This window comes from Ranitomeya variabilis, chromosome 2, assembly GCF_051348905.1.
Source record: "Ranitomeya variabilis isolate aRanVar5 chromosome 2, aRanVar5.hap1, whole genome shotgun sequence".
In the NCBI taxonomy this organism is placed as follows: Eukaryota; Metazoa; Chordata; class Amphibia; order Anura; family Dendrobatidae; genus Ranitomeya; species Ranitomeya variabilis.
In genome coordinates this window covers 345562424-345585296 of record NC_135233.1, presented here as the reverse complement: position 1 = coordinate 345585296, position 22873 = coordinate 345562424, and the positions used below count along the sequence as shown (strand labels likewise).

The 22873-nt window shown below is 41.4% G+C and overlaps 1 protein-coding gene across 1 annotated transcript in view; it reads left to right on the top strand.

Moving 5' to 3' along the window:
• The first annotated feature begins 682 nt into the window (after window positions 1-682).
• LOC143805801 (galectin-4-like) overlaps window positions 683-22873 on the top strand; it is a 49883-nt gene continuing 27692 nt past the window's right edge. The window contains exons 1-8 of the mRNA XM_077285476.1: window positions 683-927; window positions 8033-8121; window positions 10999-11194; window positions 15817-15933; window positions 17624-17665; window positions 19786-19827; window positions 20222-20263; window positions 20362-20394. Coding sequence (XP_077141591.1) covers window positions 898-927; window positions 8033-8121; window positions 10999-11194; window positions 15817-15933; window positions 17624-17665; window positions 19786-19827; window positions 20222-20263; window positions 20362-20394 — 591 coding nt within the window. The 5' untranslated portion in view covers window positions 683-897. The remainder of the gene's footprint in view (window positions 928-8032; window positions 8122-10998; window positions 11195-15816; window positions 15934-17623; window positions 17666-19785; window positions 19828-20221; window positions 20264-20361; window positions 20395-22873) is intronic.

Sequence of the window (22873 nt, the reverse complement as noted above, 5' to 3'; positions counted from 1 at the left end):
GTACGTGGGGGATCAGGGGGCATTATTAGTATACAGTAGGTGGTGAGGACTCAAGGGGAATTATTACTATATGTGGGAGGTCTCAGGAGAAATTATTACTGTATGCAGTGGGATCAGGGAGCAAGGAGTTTCACTTCTTTCATCTGTACACACAGACTAATAATAGTACATCATTTCTCATCTCAAATTCCAAATTCCAACCTACAGTATTAAGTTTAAATATCCAAAAGGTTTTGCTACTTAAAAGAGCCCCCCCCCCCCCCCCCCAGGTATCACCTCCATATAGGGGCGGACATACAACCTGTGCAGCAGGCATCTACCTCCAAAACAGGTGGAATTTTGCATTATTAATTCAATACCATAAGCACAAAAATGATCAGTTTTACCCTGGTCCACATCAAAAAATATTTAGCAGCACCAGACACAATTAGAAATATCATTAAGACGCTCAATAATTCTTTCTTGTATGTAAGTATGGATGCGAACATCTCACGTAAAAGAGTTTGAAATTAATGAAATGCACTATTCTATAATAAATACAGCATTAGTAGAATTCCACTCTGTAGACGAGTCCTGGATGGAGAAGTCCTCATGTCGGTCTGGGCCAGATGGAAAAAACGGGAAAAGTGGGCGACTCCATCGGAAAGAATGTCAAATGTAAGACACGATCTGTAACTGTACTGTAATCTGTTGTATGTTCTGTAAGGTTGGCATCTACCACTATGTGGTCACCATGTGGTGGTAATATTGGTATTATTGGTCTTGGCCTTTGCATAGTGATCTTGGTTAGTGAGTGTTGCTTCCTGCTTTCTTTTCCCTTCTCTCAATCATTCACTGCTTTCAGCGAGAAACGAAACTCTCTTCACCATTAGCCTCTGACAGGATCTGACTCGGCACATGGCGGCGTTTGCTCCCATTTACAATCCAGTAAGTAATGATCCGTTTGCTCCTTTCTCTGTTTTGCATTACAAGATATTACACGATAAGTCGTTATTTCACATTTGTTGGGGTTTATAGTAAGAAAAGTATATTTGCAAAACAGATCTAAAGAAGATACCTAATGTCTACAGTAGTGACGTAGAGTCGGACGGTCCGCAGGAAAGGATAATATCATTGTATGTTCACACTTTAGATTTACAGCTTTCTATTCTGTAGCACTGTATGAATAAAAGTGTTGAATTTTTTAAAGGGGGTACTCACATTAACCTTTTTTTACCCCTTCTTCGAAGTCGTGCTAAATAATGAGGCTCATTCACATGTCAGTTATTCTTGTATGAGGGCTACCTGCGTTTTTCACGGATAGCACTCTTAAATATAATAGTCTCTGGGGCTGTTCACATGTCCGTGTTTTTTGAGGAAACAGAAGATAATGGAGACATGTCCAATATTAATCCAGGTGTCTGATCAAAATTGTCAATGGGTTCATGAAAAAAATAGGACTGCACTCTGATGCCATCCGTGTACGGTCTAATTTTAACAGACTGCTTGGTAGGTAAAAAATAGAGATTTTTTTTTTCCATGTGCAAAAAAAATGATGACACTCGGGATCAAACTCTGATCAAAATCATAATGACAATCGGTCCGCTTTTCTCAAAAGCAGAAAATACCAAAGTAGAGGTCATACAAGTCAGGAACATTGCTATAAATGGGGCCGAGGAAGCAGGAAAACTTCATCCCTTTTGAGGACTCCCCCCATTCAGGTAGTATAAGAAGACACCAGTGTTATAAATTCTGCATAGAAGTTTAGGAGGCCCTGGGGCAGATTTTGCATTGGGGTCTAGAAATTTTTCAGTTACGCCTTTGTTTCTAGTACCCAAAACAACCAGTATATATTCTGTACTTTACTGCTCTTGTTTTCGCCAGTTATGTGTAATTTATGTTGCATTAAACTAGGAACAGTCCCTTTAATCCCTTTCCTTTATTCAATGAGATGGATGTAGAAAAAAAATGTTCCAGTTGCTGAGTATCTAAGGTGGACTGAGAACTATTTAACCGATTAAGGACCAGGTCATTTTTAATTATTTTCAATGGGATTTGTTTTGGGGAGAATAATTTTATTTTTTATTAGAAACATTTAAATGGTATGTCCACCACTGGGGATAAGATTTTATTTATTTTTCTTACTAAAATGCATGCATTTGGGGCTATAAATAATTTTTGGTTTAGTTGCACCATTTACCTTCCATAGCCTCAGTATTAGGACATGTTCAGTATTTGGTCAGTATTTTCCATCAGTATTTGTAAGCCGAAACCAGGAGTGGGTGATAAATACAGAAGTGGTGACGTGTTTCTATTATACTTCTTCTCTGATTGTTCCTCACCTGATTTTGGCTTACAAATAATACAAATACTGATAGTATGACTGTAGCCGTATAGATATATATATACTGTATATATATATATATTTTTTTTTCGAGAGGATAGTTGACCAATAAACAACAAATTTGGTATTTTTATTTTATTGGCATTCATCACATGGTGGTTAAATTATATGGTTTTAGTTTTTTACAAATAGGTTATTACCAATGATGGATGTTTTTTTTTTATTTAAAGGGAATCTGTCAATAGGATTATTCCTCCTGAGCCGTCTATAGGGGCATAAAGGTCATAGAAAGTAGAATAAAATACTTTGATATCTGCAATCTGATGTATTATTCTTAATAAAAGGGGAGTTACCAGTGTGAGACATGTAGATCACGAGAGCAGACTGTCAGTCCCCATGGTGGAGCTTACTGTTTGCCACATGGGGTTTTTTTGCCTTCCCCTGGATCAACATGTTAGGGCATGTTAGGCTATGGGTTGAACTAGATGGACTTAAAGTCTTCCTTCAACCTTAACCCCTTTCTGACATCTGACGTACTACCCCGTCGAGGTGGGGTGGGCCCGTATGACCACCGACGGGATAGTACGTCATACGGGATCGGCCGCGCTCACGGGGGGAGCGCGGCCGATCGCGGCCGGGTGTCAGCTGCATATCGCAGCTGACATCCGGCACTATGTGCCAGGAGCGGTCACGGACCGCCCCCGGCACATTAAACCCCGGCACACCGCGATCAAACATGATCGCGGTGTACCGGCGGTATAGGGAAGCATCGCGCAGGGAGGGGGCTCCCTGCGGGCTTCCCTGAGACCCCCGGAGCAGGGGTAGGAGGGTCTCCTACCTCCCTCCTCGCCGCAGGTCCCGGATCCAAGATGGCCACGGCATCCGGGTCCTGCAGGGAGGGAGGTGGCTTACCGAGTGTCTGCTCAGAGCAGACACTTGGTAAGCCTGCAGCCCTGCACAGCAGATCGCAGATCTGGCAGAGTGCTGTGCACACTGCCAGATCAATGATCTGTGATGTCCCCCCCTGGGACAAAGTAAAAAAGTTTAAAAAAATTCCCCACATGTGTGTAAAAAAAAAATAAAAAAATATCCTAAATAAAGAAAAAAATATATATATTATTCCCATAAATACATTTCTTTAGCTAAATAAAATAAAAAAAACAATAAAAGTACACATATTTAGTATCGCCGCGTCCGTAACGACCCAACCTATAAAACTGCCCCACTAGTTAACCCCTTCAGTAAACACCGTAAGAAAAAAAAAAAAAAGCGAGGCAAAAAACAACGCTTTATTATCATACCGCCGAACAAAAAGTGGAATAACACGCGATCAAAAAGACTGATATAAATAACCATGGTACTGCTGAAAACGTCATCTTGTCCCGCAAAAAACGAGCCACAATACAGCATCATCAGCAAAAAAATAAAAAAGTTATAGTCCTGAGAATAAAGCGATACCAAAATAATTATTTTTTCTATAAAATAGTTTTTATCGTATAAAAGCGCCAAAACATAAAAAAAATGATATAAATGAGATATCGCTGTAATCGTACTGACCCGACGAATAAAACTGCTTTATCAATTTTACCAAACGCGGAACTGTATAAAGGCCTCCCCCAAAAGAAATTCATGAATAGCTGGTTTTTGATCACTCTGCCTCACAAAAATCGGAATAAAAAGCGATCAAAAAATGTCACGTGTCCGAAAATGTTACCAATAAAAACGTCAACTCGTCCCGCAAAAAACAAGATCTCACATGACTCTGTGGACTCAAATATGGAAAAATTACAGCTCTCAAAATGTGGTAACGCAAAAAATATTTTTTGCAATGAAAAGCGTCTTTCAGTGTGTGACAGCTGCCAATCATAAAAATCCGCTAAATAACCCGCTATAAAAGTAAATCAAACCCCCCTTCATCACCCCCTTAGTTAGGGAAAAATAAAAAAATTAAAAAATGTATTTATTTCCATTTTCCCATTAGGGTTAGGGTTAGGGTTAGGGCTAGAGTTAGGACTAGAGTTAGGGCTAGTGTTAGGGTTAGGGCAAGGGTTGGGGCTAGGGTTAGGGTTAGGGCTAGGGTTGGGGCTAGGGCTAGGGTTAGGGCTAGGGTTGGGGCTAGGGTTAGGGTTAGGGCTAGGGTTAGGGCTAGTGTTATGGCTAGTGTTAGGGCTAGTGATAGGGCTAGGGTTATTGCTAGGGCTAGGGTTGGGGCTAGGGTTGGGGCTAGGGTTGGGGCTAGGGTTGGGGCTACAGTTAGGGTTGGGGCTAAAGATAGGGTTAGGGTTTGGATTACATTTACGGTTGGGAATAGGGTTGGGTGTGTCTGGGTTAGAGGAGTGGTTAGGGTTACTGTTGGGATTAGGGTAAGGGGTGTGTTTGGATCTGAATTCCAGCCAATTCTGCGTTGAAAAAGGAAAACAGTGCTCCTTCCCTTCAGAGCTCTCCCGTGTGCCCAAACAGGGGTTTACCCCAACATATGGGGTATCGGCGTACTCAGGACAAATTGGACATCATCTTTTGGGGTCCAATTTATCCTGCTACCCTTGGGAAAATACAAAACTGGGGGCTAAAAAATCATTTTTGTGAAAAAAAAAAAGAATTTTTATTTTCACGGCTCTGCGTTATAAACTGTAGTGAAACATTTGGGGGTTCAAAGTTCTCACAACACATCTAGATAAGTTCCTTGGGGGGTCTAGTTTCCAATATGGGGTCACTTGTGGGGGGTTTGTACTGTTTGGGTACATCAGGGGCTCTGCAAATGCAACGTGACGCCTGCAGACCAATCCATTTAAGTCTGCATTCCAAATGGCGCTCCTTCCCTTCCGAGCTCTGTCATGCGCCCAAAAAGTAGTTCCCCCCCACATATGGGGTATCAGCGTACTCAGGACAACTTGGACAACAATGTTTGGGGTCCAATTTATCCTGATACCCTTGTGAAAATACAAAACTGGGGGCTAAAAATCATTTTTGTGAAAAAAAAAAAGAATTTTTATTTTCACGGCTCTGCGTTATAAACTGTAGTGAAACACTTGGGGGTTCAAAGCTATCAAAACACATCTAGATAAGTTCCTTAGGGGGTCTACTTTCCAAAATGGTGTCACTTGTGGGGGGTTTTAATGTTTAGGCACATCAGGGGCTCTCCAAACGCAACATGGCATCCCATCTTAATTCCAGTCAATTTTGCATTGAAAAGTAAAATAGCGCTCCTTCCCTTCCGAGCTCTGCTATGCGCCCAAACAGTGGTTTACCCCCACATATAGGGTATCGTCGTACTCAGGACAAATTGCACAACAACTTTTGTGGTCTAATTTCTTCTCTTACCCTTGGGGAAATAAAAAAATGGGGGCGAAAAGATCATTTTTGTGAAAAAATATGATTTTTTATTTTTACGGCTCTGCATTATAAACTTCTGTGATGCACTTGTTGGGTCAAAGTGCTCAACACACATCTAGATAAGTTCCTTAAGGGGTCTACTTTCCAAAATGGTGTCACTGGTGGGGGGTTTCAATGTTTAGGCACATCAGGGGCTCTCCAAACGCAACATGGCGTCCCATCTCAATTCCAGTCAATTTTGCATTGAAAAGTCAAATGGCGCTCCTTCCCTTCCGAGCTCTGCCCTGCGCCCAAACAATGGTTTACACCCACATATGGGGTATCAGCGTACTCAGGACAAATTGCACAACAATTTTTGGGGTCCAATTTCTTCTCTTACCCTTGGGAAAATAAAAAATTGGGGGCGAAAAGATCATTTTTGTGAAAAAATATGATTTTTTATTTTTACGGCACTGCATTATAAACTTCTGTGAAGCACTTGTTGGGTCAAAGTGCTCACCACACATCTTGATAAGATCCTTAGGGGGTCTACTTTCCAAAATGGTGTCACTTGTGGGGGGTTTCAATGTTTAGGCACATCAGGGGCTCTCTAAATGTAACATGGCGTCCCATCTCAATTCCAGTCAATTATGCATTGAAAAGTCAAATGGCGCTCCTTTCCTTCCGAGCTCTGCCATGCGCCCAAACAGTGGTTTACCCCCACATATGGGGTATCAGCGTACTCAGGACAAATTGTACAACAAATTTTGGGGTCTATTTTCTCCTGTTACCCTTGGTAAAATAAAACAAATTGGAGCTGAAATAAATTTTGTGTGAAAAAAAGTTAAATGTTAATTTTTATTTAAACATTCCAAAAATTCCTGTGAAACACCTGAAGGGTTAATAAACTTCTTGAATGTGGTTTTGAGCACCTTGAGGGGTGCAGTTTTTAGAATGGTGTCACACTTGGTTATTTTCTATCATATAGACCCCTCAAAATGACTTCAAATGAGATGTGATGAGATTAAAAAAAATGGTGTTGTAAAAATGAGAAATTGCTGGTCAACTTTTAACCCTTATAACTCCCTAACAAAAAAAAATTTTGGTTCCAAAATTGTGCTGATGTAAAGTAGACATGTGGGAAATGTTACTTATTAAGTATTTTGTGTGACATATCTCTGTGATTTAAGGGCATAAAAATTCAAAGTTGGAAAATTGCAGAATTTTCAAAATTTTCGCCAAATATTCGTTTTTTTTCGCAAATAAATGCAAGTTATATCGAAGAAATTTTACCACGATCATGAAGTACAATATGTCACGAGAAAACAGTGTCAGAATCGCCAAGATCCGTTGAAGCGTTCCAGAGTTATAACCTCATAAAGGGACAGTGGTCAGAATTGTAAAAATTGGCCCGGTCATTAACGTGCAAACCACCCTTGGGGGTGAAGGGGTTAATAACTATGTAACTATGTAACTATTACATGTCTCACACTGGTAACTCCTCCTTTCATTTACAATAAGCTCTGGAGGCAGATTCTCAGGAAGATCTATGTCCGGTCCATAGATCTTAACAGCTCATTTACATATTATAATGTGGATTTCTTTGAAATAAGATATCGGATCAAAGATATGAAGGTATTATCTTATTTATAACTTACATGACCAGATAGATGGCTTAAGAAGGTGAATCCTACTGACAGATGCCCTGTAACAAATGAAACAAATATTTTTTTTATTTTAGTTTTCTTTATGCTACATTCAGGGTAAGTAATTTTGAGCCGTATGCACAATGTACCACACATGGACCACTGTTAGCCTCGGGTCCGGTAGAAGGCAGGATGACATCCAGCAACCACAATGGAAAAGAATATAAAACTATAATTATTACTAACTATTTAAATACCAAAATGGAAAAAATAAAAATTAAACACACTAGTCCTATGCATTTCGAACACTAAGGCTCTTCATCATCAAAAGGGAAAGAATAAAAACTAATGCACTAGGCCTACACGTTTCAAGCACTATGGCTCAGACACGCGAGTGGCACAGATTGTCTGCAGGGGTCACGTTATGTTTGAGTTGTAGGAAATGGTCTCCTGGCTCTATCTTCTGGCTTAGATTGTCTGCAATGATCATTTGATGCTCCTCATGGGAAGAGAAAGCCGGAAGGTCAACAGGAGACACTGGCTGCAGAATGGAGGAAGGGTCTAGTAGGTAAAACATATATGTATTTCATTTTATTTCTAGCCCCATCATGGGCACATTTTTAGAAAGTTTTTATTAAGAGGGGACAGGTGCCATCATTGCTGAGAGATATAACTGTTAAATAGAATTCTAAGTATGACAAAATGTGAACCATAAAATCAATGGTTTGTTAATTATGGGGTATATTTGCAGAGTGTCCCTTTCCAGAGTGCAATCCTCGGGGGAATTTCGGAAGGGAAGAGAGTGACAATCCAAGGACAAGCCCACAGCCATGCCAAAAGGTGAGTTATATGGGGAAACAAAAAGGAAAGAGGTCAGTTATGAAGTATAGACCTTTCCCACCAAACATTGTAAAAGAAGACACGCTTAGGATATGGTCTTACAGTGGTGTAGTAGCGCCCTGGGCCAGGAAAGTTGAGTTACCCCTAACCCAGTAATAATGCCCACTGAATTTACCCATAAAATATACGCCTCCTCAGTGCGGATTGAAACATACAACCCCCCTAAGTGGCTTCATTTAAAGTAAAGATGCTCCCAAAATGTTCCTCTAAAAGTAATAACGCAAACTTTGTTCAATACCCTTCCAAAAAATTGTTTATACTCTCCTAATCTGCGTCCTTTTGACCTCTGCACACAAAGCGAGGAGATGTAGAAGGAAGGGAAGATTGATAGATGAATAAGATGCTGCCTTTGTCTGTACATAGTGATTCAAGTGTATTGTGCTCATATAAGAGAGTGGTGTCCCACTCTTGCACAGGGGCGGCCCACCAGAGGATTCTCCTGTTCTCCTGTTGGCCAGTCCAAGCCTGCATGTGCTGTACCCAGGATCTTTGGCGCAAGTGACTCCACTACTTGAAGGTGATAAATAAAAAAATAAATAAATTAGGACCTTTTCACCCCTAAAAATTTAGTGCCCAGGGTCACCACCCGCTCCACACTTTAAAACTGCATTTAGACCTACCTTATTGCTGCAAAGTTTCTGCAGCAGTGAAAGCAAAGCAATAAAAATGACATATGCAGCCAGCGTCGGACTGGAGCACCTTGGGACCACCAGAGAATATCATTCTTGGGGCCCACTATGTATGTAGCTACATAGAAATAAATACAAGACCACCAATTGTGCGGTAAAATGCGCTAATATCGGGGTATAATATAAAGTAGTATATGTCTTAAAAATGTGGCAGAGGTTGGGGTAGTCCCCACATAGAATATAAAGCAGCCCCCTCATAGAATATAAAGTAGCCCCCTCATATAGTATAATATAGCCCCCTCACAGAATATAATGCAGGCCTCAAAGAATATAATGTAGCCCCCTCATAGCATATAATGCAGCCCCCCATAGAATATAATGCAGCGCCCATAGAATATAATGCAACCAGCCTCATAGAGTATAATGCAGCCCCCATAGGGTATAATGTAGCCCCCTTAGAGTATAGTGCACCCCCTCATAAAATATAATGCAGCCCCCCACAGAATATAATGTAGCCCCCTCATAGGGTATAATGCAGCCCCCTTCAAATAGTATAATACAGCCCCCCCATAAAATATAATGCAACCAGCCTCATAGAGTATAATGCAGCTCCCCATAGGATATAATGTAGCCCCTCATAGGGTATAATGCAGCTCTCTTCAAATAGTATAATACAGTCTCCCACAGAATAAATTGTAGCCCCCTCAGAGTATAATGCAGCCCCCTCATAAGGTTTAATGCAACCCCTCCATAGAATGCAGCCCCCCACAGAATATAATGTAGCCCCCTCATAGGGTATCATGCTGCCCCCCTCCAATAGGGTATCATGCTGCCCCCTCCAATAGGATATCGTGCTGCCCCCCTCCAATAGGGTATCATTCTGTCCCCCTTCCACAGGGTATCATGCTGCCCCTCTCCAATAGGGTATCAAGCTGCCCCCCCTCCACAGGGTATCATGCAGCTCCCCCCATAGGGTATGATGCAGCTCCCTCCCCTTAGGGTATCATGCAGCTTCCTCCCCATAGGGTATCATGCAGCTCCCTCCCCATAGGATATCATGCAGCTCCCCCATAGGGTATCATGCAGCTCCCTCCCCATAGGGTATCATGCAGCTCCCCCATAGGGTATCATGCAGCTCCCCCCATAGGGTATCATGCAGCTCCCTCCCCCTCCCCATAGGGTATGTTGCAGCTCACTTCCCATAGGGTATGTTGCAGCTCACTTAGGGTAAGTTGCAGCTCCTTCCCCTTAGGGCATGATGCAACTCACCCCCCATAGGGTATGATGCAGCCCCCCCATAGGGTATGATGCAGCGCCCCCCATAGGGTATGTTACAGCTCCCCCATAGGGTATGATGCAGCTCCCCCCATAGGGCATCATGCAGCTCACCCCCCCATACAACCAGGACTCACTGATATTAAAAAAAACAAAAACACAATACTCACCTCTCCTTCTCGCTCTCACGCTGATTCCGGAGGAGGCTCTGCTCCAATGTCAGGAGCTGCTCTGCCGTCAGCTTCTCACACAGCAGGTACACAATGAAGTGACGTCATCACGCACCCGCTGTGTGTCAGCGGCGAGGGGAATGATGGGAGAGGGAGCATCATTAGAATGCGGCTCGCACTGGGGGGCAGCGCTGACGCCGGGTCCCCCTCGCTTACGGCCCCATAGCGGCTGTGTTGGCTGGGGGGCCCCTGACGTTGCAGGGGCACTGATAGCGGGCAGTGTTAGCTGCAACATGCGGCAAACACTGCCCACTAATAAAGTGAAATGAAGTCACTCCTCTCCAAGCCCATGGGGGCGTGGGGAAGAGTGAATATTCATTTCACTTTAGCAGCAGGGACAGGCTTAGGATTCCTGTCACCCGCTGCTGCTCTGCTGTCACCAGGGGCCCCATAGCAGCTGCGTGGTGTGCCGCTATTAGTGACACCCCACTGGCTGGGGGCCCCTGGAGCTCCGGTTCGCGGGTGGCCCAGTCCGACCCTGTATGCAGCATACATCGTCATGCTTCATTTCAAATCTGCAGTGCTGATTGATTTATGGTGGCAATAGGGGATGTTTCCAATAACAGATATATGCGAAAGGTGAACCTGCGCTGTGTATGTGTGCACTATCTCGTCTGATCTGTAGTCTCGAGTTCCTCCAGTCCTATCACGTGTGACTCACATCTGTCAATGTGCATTTCTAGGTTTGCAATCAACTTCATTAACTACAGCAATGACATTGCATTTCACTTTAACCCCCGATTTGATGAGGGAAATGTCATTGTATGCAACACAATGCAGAGTAATAGCTGGGGCTCCGAAGAGAGAAAGTCCCATATGCCTTTCCACCGCAACGGCTACTTTGACATAGCGATCCAGGTGATGGGACATGCGTTTCAGGTGGGTACATCAAGTGTATTTTGGGTGCACACTTGCGAAAAAGGAGCAGAACAATGTGCCGGTGAAAAAATAACTCTCTACTGGAAAACGTAGCAGTAGCGTAGACCCCTCTCCTGTGGTAGGCCCAGAAAAATACATACAAGTTTTCCTGACCACCATTTTCTCGAACAAAAAATATAATCATGTTTAAAAATCAGCATATTTGAAATCCGTAAAAGTCCGATTTACCAAAATCTAAAATTATTTAATACATAGGGTAAATTCTGTAAAGAAAAAAAATACACCAAAATTCTAATTTTTTAGATCACCGCACCCCCTAAAAAATACATTTTAATCAGTCTATATTGTATGGTCCCCAAAATGGTGCCAATAAAAACTGAAGCTCGGCATCTAAAAAAACCGAGCCTATGATATTCCAGGCAAATGCCTACAACATAATAGATTGTGAGCCCCGCGGGCAGGGTCCTCTCTCCTACTGTACAAGTCGTGACTTGTATTGTTTAAGATTATTGTACCTGTTTTTATTATGTATACCCCTCCTCACATGTAAAGCGCCATGGAATAACTGGCACTATAATAATAATAAATAATAATAATAACATAGTTAGAATCATATAAGCAGTATAGGGACAAATTGTATAAATATCTATTTACCCCGCTATTTTAATTAATATTAAAAGTTACTTTTCAGGGCTTGCTAGTGAGGCTTTTTTTAAGGGGGTTTGCCCAATTTGTCTGGATGATATTCCTACAGCTGCATAGACAGAAAAGTAGAAAAATCACAGGTTTCAGAAAATGCCGATAGAATCCAAAGTTCAGAAATTTTTTTAGAATTGCTAACATTTTTTTAAAAAAAAAAAACCTATACAAGTTTGGTATCGCCGTAATGGTACTGACCTTAAGAATCATTTTACCAGTTCATTTTCACTATACAATGAGCACCATAAAAACAAAACCCAAAAACAATGATGCAGTAGCGTTTTTTTTTGTTTGTTTTTTCTTAAATAAAAGTGTAAAAAATTAAAGTAAAAAGATGGCCTTGTTCTTAAAGGGTTAACTAATAAACCAGCTCGTGGGAGATAACTCGTCGTGAGACTTTGCACAAGTTAATATCTAATTTTATTAGACCGGTGTAATTACCCACTGAAAAGGTGGCGCCATTATACTGTCAGCAGCGTCAAATATCATAAAACTATCAAAAGATAGAACAGAATGTGTAAAGGTCCCTTACGCCACCGCCACGGCCAATGACAAGGAGGCGGAACATAGGGGTAATCTTTCATTCCTGACGGTCGCTCTTTGTAATTCAAATGTCATACAAGCAGACAAGGGTTGTTCGTCTGATGACATATATTAGGCGGACATTAAAATAATTGATAACAGGATAGTGCCACCATCACAATCATTGGCCTCTGGCGTAAAATAAGTTTTCCCACCTTTGGGATATTTTTATTTATTTCTTTTTTTTCTTGCAATGTGGTTTCCGTAAAATGTTGACCATTATACGTTTCTTTTTTTTTTTTCTGCACATTCAGCTTTTATGTAGTCTGTGGCCAGAAGCTCTAAGGAGTTCAGAAAAAGAAAGATTTCAGTGTTACAAACTCTATCACCATTTGCTCACTGATGGCTTCCCAGATAGCTCATTCTGCAGCCACTAATAAACAGTGCTGAATGGTGGCTATAGAAGACAAGCTGTGCCACATTTTTAACAATTTTCACCCTGAAATACATGCATTTAGGTATAAAAAAAGAGACAAAACAAGACGGCTCACGTACATCTTCTGCACTTTCGGTCACGCGCAGTGCGCCTCTGAAGCCAGGAAGCGTACACCCAGCTTCAGATGTTGGTTTGCCCACTGATGAGGGGGCAAACACCCCGAAACACTGTCTGCAAATTGAGATTCTGGTTTGCCCTTTATCTTAATATACAAAAAAAAGGTTGCACTCTATTGTGCTAAAGCATGTCAATGTGAAATATATGAAATATGAAAAGCTTTTGAATATTAGGAAAAAATGAATGAGACACTTTCCACAAAATTTGGCCAAATAACACTGGTCAACAGCATTTTTGGTGCCAAAGATATTTCATCGAATTTAGGGTATTTTTGGGGTGCTGATTCTGAATATGTCATCAGTTTTGCCAGATTGGCTCAAGTTTTTGACATTTTTGGTATCTTATTTATAGCACTTGTTGGTAAATGCGACGCATCATCTCATTAATTTCTTTGGATTAGTACTTGAACTGAGCAGTTCTCAATATAGTTTTGTGTTAATTAGTGTTCTAAAAGTTTGTTCATAGCTTGATTTTTGCACTAACTTTATGTTGTTGTCTGTTTTCCAGTGAAAAGCATGAACTCATCAAGAAGAAGTTGTCTTAACGATCCAGACTCATTCTGTTACATTTCTGGTGAATACACACTGCCAAAACATAGAAGAAACATAACAGACTTCGTAAAAAAAGTGTATTTTGCCTATATTGGGGTTATGCTTGGGGACCAAGACAAGTTTTGGGCACCACACATAGTGTGCAAAGCATGTATCGAATTATTACGAAAATGGAGCAAAGGACAAAGAAAAAGCTTCAAATTTGGTGTTCCAATGGTGTGGAGAGAGCCAAAAAATCATCATGATGACTGTTATTTATGGTAAACACAGGTACAGGCACATCTTCACAATGAGGGACAGGCCTCCTTGCAGATTCCATGTTACTCCCATTTTCGTTTCTTATGCTTATTGAATCCTTGCACTTGCACTGCACAGAAATAACAGTCATCATGATGATTTTTTGGCTCTCTCCACACCATTGGAACACCAAATTTGAAGCTTTTTCTTTGTCCTTTGCTCCATTTTCGTAATAATTCGATACATGCTTTGCACACTATGTGTGGTGCCCAAAACTTGTCTTGGTCCCCAAGCATAACCCCAAAATAGGCAAAATACACTTTTTTTACGAAGTCTGTTATGTTTCTTCTATGTTTTGGCAGTGTGTATTCACCACAAATGTAACAGAATGAGTCTGGATCGTTAAGACAACTTCTTCTTGATGAGTTCATGCTTTTCACTGGAAAACAGACAACAACATAAAGTTAGTGCAAAAATCAAGCTATGAACAAACTTTTAGAACACTAGTTAACACAAAACTATATTGAGAACTGCTCAGTTCAAGTACTAATCCAAAGAAATTAATGAGATGATGCGTCGCATTTACCAACAAGTGCTATAAATAAGATACCAAAAATCTCAAAAACTTGAGCCAATCTGGCAAAACTGATAGCATATTCAGAATCAGCACCCCAAAAATACCCCAAATTCATTAAAATATTTTGGACACCAGAAAAAAATTTTTTTTTTGTTGACCTGTGTAATGTCTGCCCATCAAGGTGGTCCCATAAGTCTGATGGGTCAGAGGCGTTCACATACATCAAGAATGGCACCCCAATTTTGATATGAGGAACCTGCATCTCTTAGACAGCTATGGCATTTACTTTTGTCATGCCATAAACCTCTCAAAATGTCATACCCCATTAAAGGGAATGACCACTTTCTCTTCTTAGTGCAGCTGCCCTAACCAGCACTTCAGCCCATACAATGGCCGCTGGTGGAAGAGCATGTGACCAGCCCTGTCCAACAGTCTCCTCCAATAGAAAAGCAACTCACAAGGGAAAGCTGCTTTTCTATTTGAGGAGACTGATGGACAGGTCTAGTCACATGCTCATCCACCAGCGGCCATTGTATGGTCTGAAATTATAGTCAGTGTGTGGGGAAATTTGCTCTAACAAGAGAAAGTGGGCAACCCCTTTAACTTTTACTGCGGCCCTTGGAAGTAATTCAATATGACAATGTTGTCCTCAGACCAGAAAAGGTTGTTCACCCCTGCTTTACAGACAAAGGGGATCCAATCTTGGGTGGCAGTGTGATAACCTCATGTTTTGGATGGCAGAGGGTTGTGCTCCTGGTGGTCAATAATGTGCCTCACAGTGGCCCAACTTTCTGTCATGAATAGCTGCCTTCCCTCCCCAATTAAACACACACAAGGTTCCACAATATGTAAAAGGAAAATGGATATAACAGTGGGGGAGACACACACCTCAGTTCTTACTACCTTACAGGAGCTAGCTCCTCAAACTCTCATGTGACTCCTTCAGCTGCAGTCAATGGCTGACTACCCAAGGGAGTTTGTTCCAGCTCTCTCCAGTAGCTACTGCATACCAAGCAGAGCTGGGTCATATGAACAAGCCTCTGTGGGGAAGTTTTACCCTCTTTGTGTTGCGTGTCAGCAGGTTTCACAATATGTTACAACATACAGTTTACACAGAAAATCACAGTATTTGCATGGAACACACTATACATCCGGTATCCCATGGGGATGGCCACTTTGTGGGATACCGCAGCAGCATTCCTTATTTTAAAATCTGGTGAGAATTTGGGCAGCAATCTTAAATCCACAGACCCTGCAGTGGGCACAGGCAATTGGGGTATTGAGAATCAACCTAACCCAGTCTCAAAACAGTGCCATCTTGTCTAAAGAAATGTAATAATCTGAAGAAAAGTAACGTTGCATGTTATCTCAGAACTTTTAATAATATTAATAATAAGAAGAATCATCTTCTTTCTGTATTTAGGTCACTGTAAATGGACAGTACCTACTGGAATATCGGCATCGTCTCTCCTATCAATCCATCCAGTCCCTTCAAATAACTGGGGACCTCAATATTAGCTGTGTCACCTTCTCACCATCTGTAAGTACCAAATGCTAGCTAGAAGAAAGAGTAGTCTCCTATGTATAGCTGAGTAACACTCATCATCTGCATATGCAGGGAACCAGTCAGGAGACTCATGCTGCCTGAACCACGGGCTGAGGAAACCATGGTCAGGCTCCCACATCGCAGGCACCTATGTTTTACTCAGAAACGCTGTGACATTATGTTAAAACGTAGTTGAAGTTTTAGTCGGTAAAAGGGAGTATGGACATCGGGGCAGGTCCCCACTATTGTCTCCCTACACAGCTCAGCCAGCTTGACCAGCAGTCAGTCAGTGCTAGAATCTCAGTTACAGTCGCTACTCACTGTGTACTGAGCAGTGACTGAGGCCACACCTCTATGACTGAAAGCCGGAGGCTGCCGGGAGAAATAAAGCTAATTTCCTCCCAGTAGCTGGGCTTTCAGTATGGCGGCCTCACTTCTTTGGAATGTTGTTAATCTACAGATTAAACCTATATTGCCAGGTAAATATCATTTTGGGACGTGACAGGTTCCCTTTAAGTGTCAGCATGAAATCTTCTCAGCCATTGTCAGATCTTACACTGGTGCAGTGGGCAAAGGTTCAATGCAAGAGCAGGAGCAATCAAATCAGAAAAGAAGCACAAAGAGAACCAGAGTAATAAAAATACAAAACTTTATTGATGTAACAATAAAATACATATTATAGAATCAGAAAAATGACAGGGAAATGACAATGATACACCAGAAAAGGAGTGGAGCCAAGATAGACAAACAGGCAAACGGCCACAGGCAAAGTAAATAAATAAAGATATACAGGTCCGCTCAAAAGTGCAAGTGCATAGTGCAAATAAAGAATACCCATGAGAGTAAATGTAGATGGGGAATAAATCAAAATTAAGAGTACACTTTAATCACAGAAAAACATTAATAAAGGCAAAACAGCCATAATCAAGAGTCATGAGGAGCAAAGACCATACACCAAAAGTATATATAAGAATGAGAGTTTACCTGAGAAAACGTGGCGCCACCCACCCCAATGCGCTTTTCAGCGCAGTGCCTTCTTCCGTGTTTTGTATTTTTATTATTCTGGTTCTCTTGGTGCTTCTTTTCTGATTTGAATGTTCGTCCTGAAAGTGTGTAGACCAGAGGTGTCAAACTGCATTCCTCGAGGGCCTCAAACCATTCGTGTTTTCAAGATTTCCTTCTCATTGCACAAGGTGCTGGAATCATTCTGTGCAGGTGATTAAATGATCACCTGTGCAATACAAGGAAATCCTGAAAACATGACCTGTTTGCAGCCCTTGAGGAATGCAGTTTGACACCCCTGGTGTAGACAGTTCCCAAATGATGAAGGCATTGATGCCATGGATTGGCGTAAATGTTCTCCAGACCTGATTTCAATTGAGAACTTTTGTGACATTGAGTAAACCATCAAGGAGCTCACTGATGCCTTGATCCTGGTCTGGGAGAACCCCCAGGATACAACCCATCACCTCATCACTGTCATGCTCAGTTGTGGTCAGGAGTGCATACTGGAACATGGGAGGTCATACACAATACATATATTTGGATAACTTTTATTGTTATTTTTATGCATACATAGTGAACTTCTGTTAAAAGCAGATTACTGAGTTTTCTCATTTCTAGAAACTCTTTATTTATCATACCGCACAATCTGAACCTGAGCTATGTTCTATTTTCTTTTTAGGTTCAGATGTCACCGGCTCCGCCGCCGTACACTCCAGGCTATGTGGGTACTCACATTATATAAAAATTATTACTTTTACAATTTTCTAAAACTAGCCAATACGGACGGATTTCCTACAAGGCAGCTATGCCTAATTAGACCATCTCTTTCCTTGCAAGGCTGTCGAAGTATAGTTTTACTGTTTATGACTATAAGTATTTATGGCATTTACGTTGGTTGTCACTCAGTTTTCCCAGAAAGAATATAACTAGCAAATAGCTGAATGCAGTTTTTAAGAATTTTCATAACATTCACTAAGCATTACAATTACAGGCCATCTGAAAATTGCTCTTTTAAAGTAAAGTACTACTATTATTATTACTTGTTGTTAAGAATTTTAGTCCCATCATGCTACAGGATGGACATAATCTATCTTGCCTAAGGGCTCGTTCAGACAAGCTGGGTCAATGTGCTGTTCAATTGCAAAACTGATAGCATACGGACAGTAGACTGACCAGTCCAAGTCAATGTGGTAGTTTTCATGAATGTTTTTAAACGCAAACCAATGGTTGCATTATGCGCTAGTTTGATGTCACGTGCCACCAAGGAGCCAGACGTTTCACAGTGAGACGGCTAGGAAGAGAAACATTGCCACTAAGGAAAGGTTAGATGGGCAACCCCACGCAACTTTCCCTACGCAACCCTGAATTCCTTGATGTCCCTAGACGGGTTCTTTCATCCCGTGATACAAACGCGTTCCTATCCCTGTCTTGCCCTAAGTACAGCCCTCAACACACACCCAGACTATGAAATGGTATATAAAGGGATAGGGAAGGGAGACAAACCAAAAGGGAGATAAGGAAAAGGAAGAAACCAGACAAACTTCCAAACAGCAATCTCAGGAGATGACTCCTAAAACACTTCTCTTTCCACCACTCACAGCTTCAAACCAATTCTAAGATATATCAAGCCATCACTGGTAACTACCCAAGTTAAGAAGTGAATACTTATACCAGAAGGGAGTGGAGAAAATCAGAACACCTGAGACAACTCAGGAAGTAAAGCTTTAGGAGACAAGCAGGAGAGTTTAACACTTGCAACAACTGAGCCAAGGAAATTTGCACAGCTAACTGGAAAGCAAAGCAGATCCAACCAGTGCAGGCATGTGGGTAGCCAAATTCTGCGATCTTCTGACCCCTGAAATAGAGGAAACCACTCTCTGTCACAGTTCTCCCAGTGGCATTTGATCTGTATTTGGATCAAACTTGACCACTATAAAATTTGGATCAAACTTGATCACTATAAATTAAAGTTGTTGTCCAAGTTTGGGGTACAAATCTTCAGTCATTCCATGTGACTGCAGACTTGTGAATCCTCACAGCTCGCACAACTAGCTCTTTCAGGATTCTCTAATGCCAGAGCCGATTTCCATAGTGGACACATTAAGACAAGACGTGTCCAGTCTTGCTCAATTCACTTGTATTGAGCGAGGCCGTGCACGTTTAGTTGGCACGTAGCCACATGTATGCAATCATATACTGTACTTCAGGTCACGTTCCCACCCACTCCTGGCACCAGCACCGGAGAATCCTCACAGATAGAGTGACTGCAAACTTGTACCTAAAGCCTGCACAACCCTGTTAATGGGTGCATAACAACTGGATCACATATGGGTTATCATCAATTTTTCTTCAGATCCATTGCCATGATTGACATGGCAAACTGTATTTGACCCATTACTATATTATAAATTATTGATATATAAATCGCATCTCATACAAAAGTAAGGGATCTAAGGGGTAATATATCTCCTTGTGGAGAGTAAATGCCTGGTCTGGCATGCCAGTGTGAGGAGGCTTAAAAGCCATGCAATGCTCCTCGGGGAAAGTAAACATGTAAACTGCCTCTTCAGAGAGGAGGAGGAATAGAATTCTAGAGCCACTTACTGGAAGTAGCAATCCTTAACCCTTTAACAAGCCTTGCTACATGACTTTGGGTGTATTATTTTAATACTGTCACTTATGAGCATAAATACAGCCATAGATAGATAATTTTTATAAACACCCTTTATTATTGGGGCTTTTATTATTTTAAATGACTAACTTGACAATAGAAAATCTATAGTATGCATAAATAGCTCATAACTAAACTAACATGTTTACATGTTCTTTGTTTTGTTTTAGGCTCAAAATTCATTTGTACCTCCAATCTATGGAGCACAGATGGTGAGTGCAGAACATTATATTAAGAAAAATTGTACAAAATTGAGCGTTGTAGTAGAAGTTATACTGCCGTGTCCATTACTATTTGCTATCTATTGTTACGGAACCCTATAGGTGCTGGCTACAAGTCTTTCTTAGGCTTTGTTCACATTAGTTTTATTTATAACGTAAGCCACGACACTGTTCTGGATTCATCCCATGTAAAGTGCAAAATGTGCCAAACGGACCTTCACCGTAGAGACATGGTAGAAACTATTTGGTCTAATTATATGTTATGACCCGATCAAATCTAGTAAAATTTAGAAAACTAAACGTTATCACCCCTCAATAAATATAATAATCTATGGGGATAGCAATGTGAGTGTGCATAAAAAGTAATATACTTTTATTGCTTTAGATACCAAGTATGGCTGCACCCCCTGTCTTTGGGGCAAACAAGGTGAGCATATATACCTATATTCTAAATGTGTAACTGTCTGTATACTACTACTGTATCTTTATGATGTGATTTATATATATTCTATTATATGTTTTCAGCCACAGAGAGCGCCCATGACTGTGTATAACCCGGTATGATTTTAACTTATTTTACTATACCTGTGGCTCTTCTTCTTCCTCATCTTTTTCCTCCTCTTCTCCTGCTCCTCTTTCTATTTTTCTTTCATAAAAAACAAGGTATACATGGCAAAGTGACAGACAGCTACAATGGGAGTGAGGGCCCTGCCCATGAGGGCTCACAATCTAAAAAGAAGGGGAAAGGACAGAGTAGGTGATGGTAAGAGCTGCTGATAGGATTTAGGTTATGTTTAAAGGCATCAAAGATCGAAGAGAGTCTGATCAGTTGGGGTAAGGAGTTCTAGAGTTAGGGTAAAACATGGAAGAAATTAAAAATGTGGTTGTGCGAAGAGATTACGAAAGCTAAACATCTTGAGAAAACCAGAATTTACGTGTGGGGAGTATGGTAGATCACATGGATTTAGACAAAGGAACATTGTTTCTTTAAGCCTCTCACTGGTTTATTAGGGGTGCTGCATAAGCCATTGCAGAGTTAGCAAAAATAAACATGGTCTTTCTGGCCTAAGGAAGAACAAAATATAACATACAGCTCAGTCCGTGTTGGTACAGGGTTCTGCTCGTTTGGGAAAAAAAATCAACATCCAGTGGTTCAGCTTCCTTGTCAGGACACGCAGCACTGAAGTTCTACTCTCCAGGTGTACCAAACACCGAATGCCTCAGCAGGCTATTTATATCCCAGACCACACCCTGGGGTGGAGATATGGAGAACAACCTCCCACCCGCTCTATGGTAAAGAGGATTGCAATTCATTACCCGATGTGACCTTCTAACTCCAGGTCTTCCAGGAGGACGTGACACCCTCGTGACAGTATACCCCCTTCTACTGAACTCTTGGGACCGGGTTTATCTGGATGGGCTGCATAGAAGGACCAATTTAGTTTACTTGTATTAACCTCTAATGCAGGTACCCACATCCTCTCCTCAGGACCATACCCCTTCCAGTACACCAAGTGTTATAAAGAGCAGAGAACCATATGAGAACCCACAATTCTTGCCACCTGCAACTCTAAATTACCATCAACAATAATCGGTGGTGGCAATGGTGACGGCTCCACAGGCGCTACATATATTTTTGAGCAATGACTTGTGGAAAACGTCGATTTTTAGAGTTAGAGGAATCTCAAGATGAAAGGCATCAGGGTTAATTACGGCGACCACCTTGTAAGGACCAATGAACCTAGGACCTAATTTCAAGGAAGGAATTTTCAGTTTAATATTTATGGTAGACAGACATGCTAAATCATTCACACCCAGGTCCGGACCTGACAACTGTTTATTATCAACCTTGTGCTTCTATCTGTCCCCCATAATTTTTAAGTTGTTCTGAATCCCTTGCCATACAGAAGAGAGTGATGAAGAGAATAGTTCCTCCCCAGGAACCCCTGAAGACCCCTCATTACCGAAGGTACAGAACTGATGGAAGCCATATGTACCAAAAAATGGCAATTTATCAGTGGCCTCACTGCGACAATTGTTTAAAGCAAACTTAGTTAATCGTAGAAAAGATGACCAATCTCCTGGGTTATCTGAAACAAAACACCTTTGGTTTAGACGTACAGTCTGACCATTAGTTTGAGGATGGAATGCTGAAGAAAAGGATAGATGCATCCCCAGATGAGAACAAAATGCCCACCAGAATTCAGTTACAAACTAGGTTGCCCATTCTGACACCACATCGGAGGAACCCTGTGAAGCTTCACAATCTCGGTCACAAACACCTGAGCCAGGGTCTTAGCATTTGCTTTACCTGCTCTCCCAATGAAGTGCACAATTTTACTGAACCTATCCACCACAACTAAGATAACAGCCTTAGAAGAGGAGGAAGAAGATCTGTAATAAAATTCATGGATAAATGTGTCCATGGCCGGTTGGGTAAGGTTAATGTTATAAGAGCCCAAGACGGATGAGTATGCGAGGTCTTAGATAGCTTACAGACATTACAGGAAGACATAAAGTTGACTACATCCCGATACAACCATGGCCACCAAAAACAACGCGAAAAGAGGTCTAAGGTTGCTTTGCTATGTGGATGACCAGCCAGAGCCGATCTATGATGTGCCTCTAAAACTTTGAGATGCAGATGCAATAGTACAAATCATTTCCCTAAAGAACAAGCAGGTGTGTCCCCCAGAGCCTTCAATACCTCTCCCTCCAGCTCAGAACACATGGCAGAGACGACCACCCCATCCTGCAAAATAGGGACACAGTTGTTCGAACTACCACACCCAGTGAAACTTTGAGACAAAGTTCTGGGATTAAGAACTTTGACGTTCTTAATCCCAGGACGGTATGTGACAATAAAATTAAACCTGGTAAAAAACAAAGACCATCTATCTTATCTATAATTATGACATTTAGTGGATTTGAGGTACAACAGATTTTTATGATCAGTAATGACAGTGACTGGGAGGATTGGCCCCTTCAAAAAGTGAAGCCACTCCTCAAAAGCCAACTTGATGGCCAAAAGTTCTCT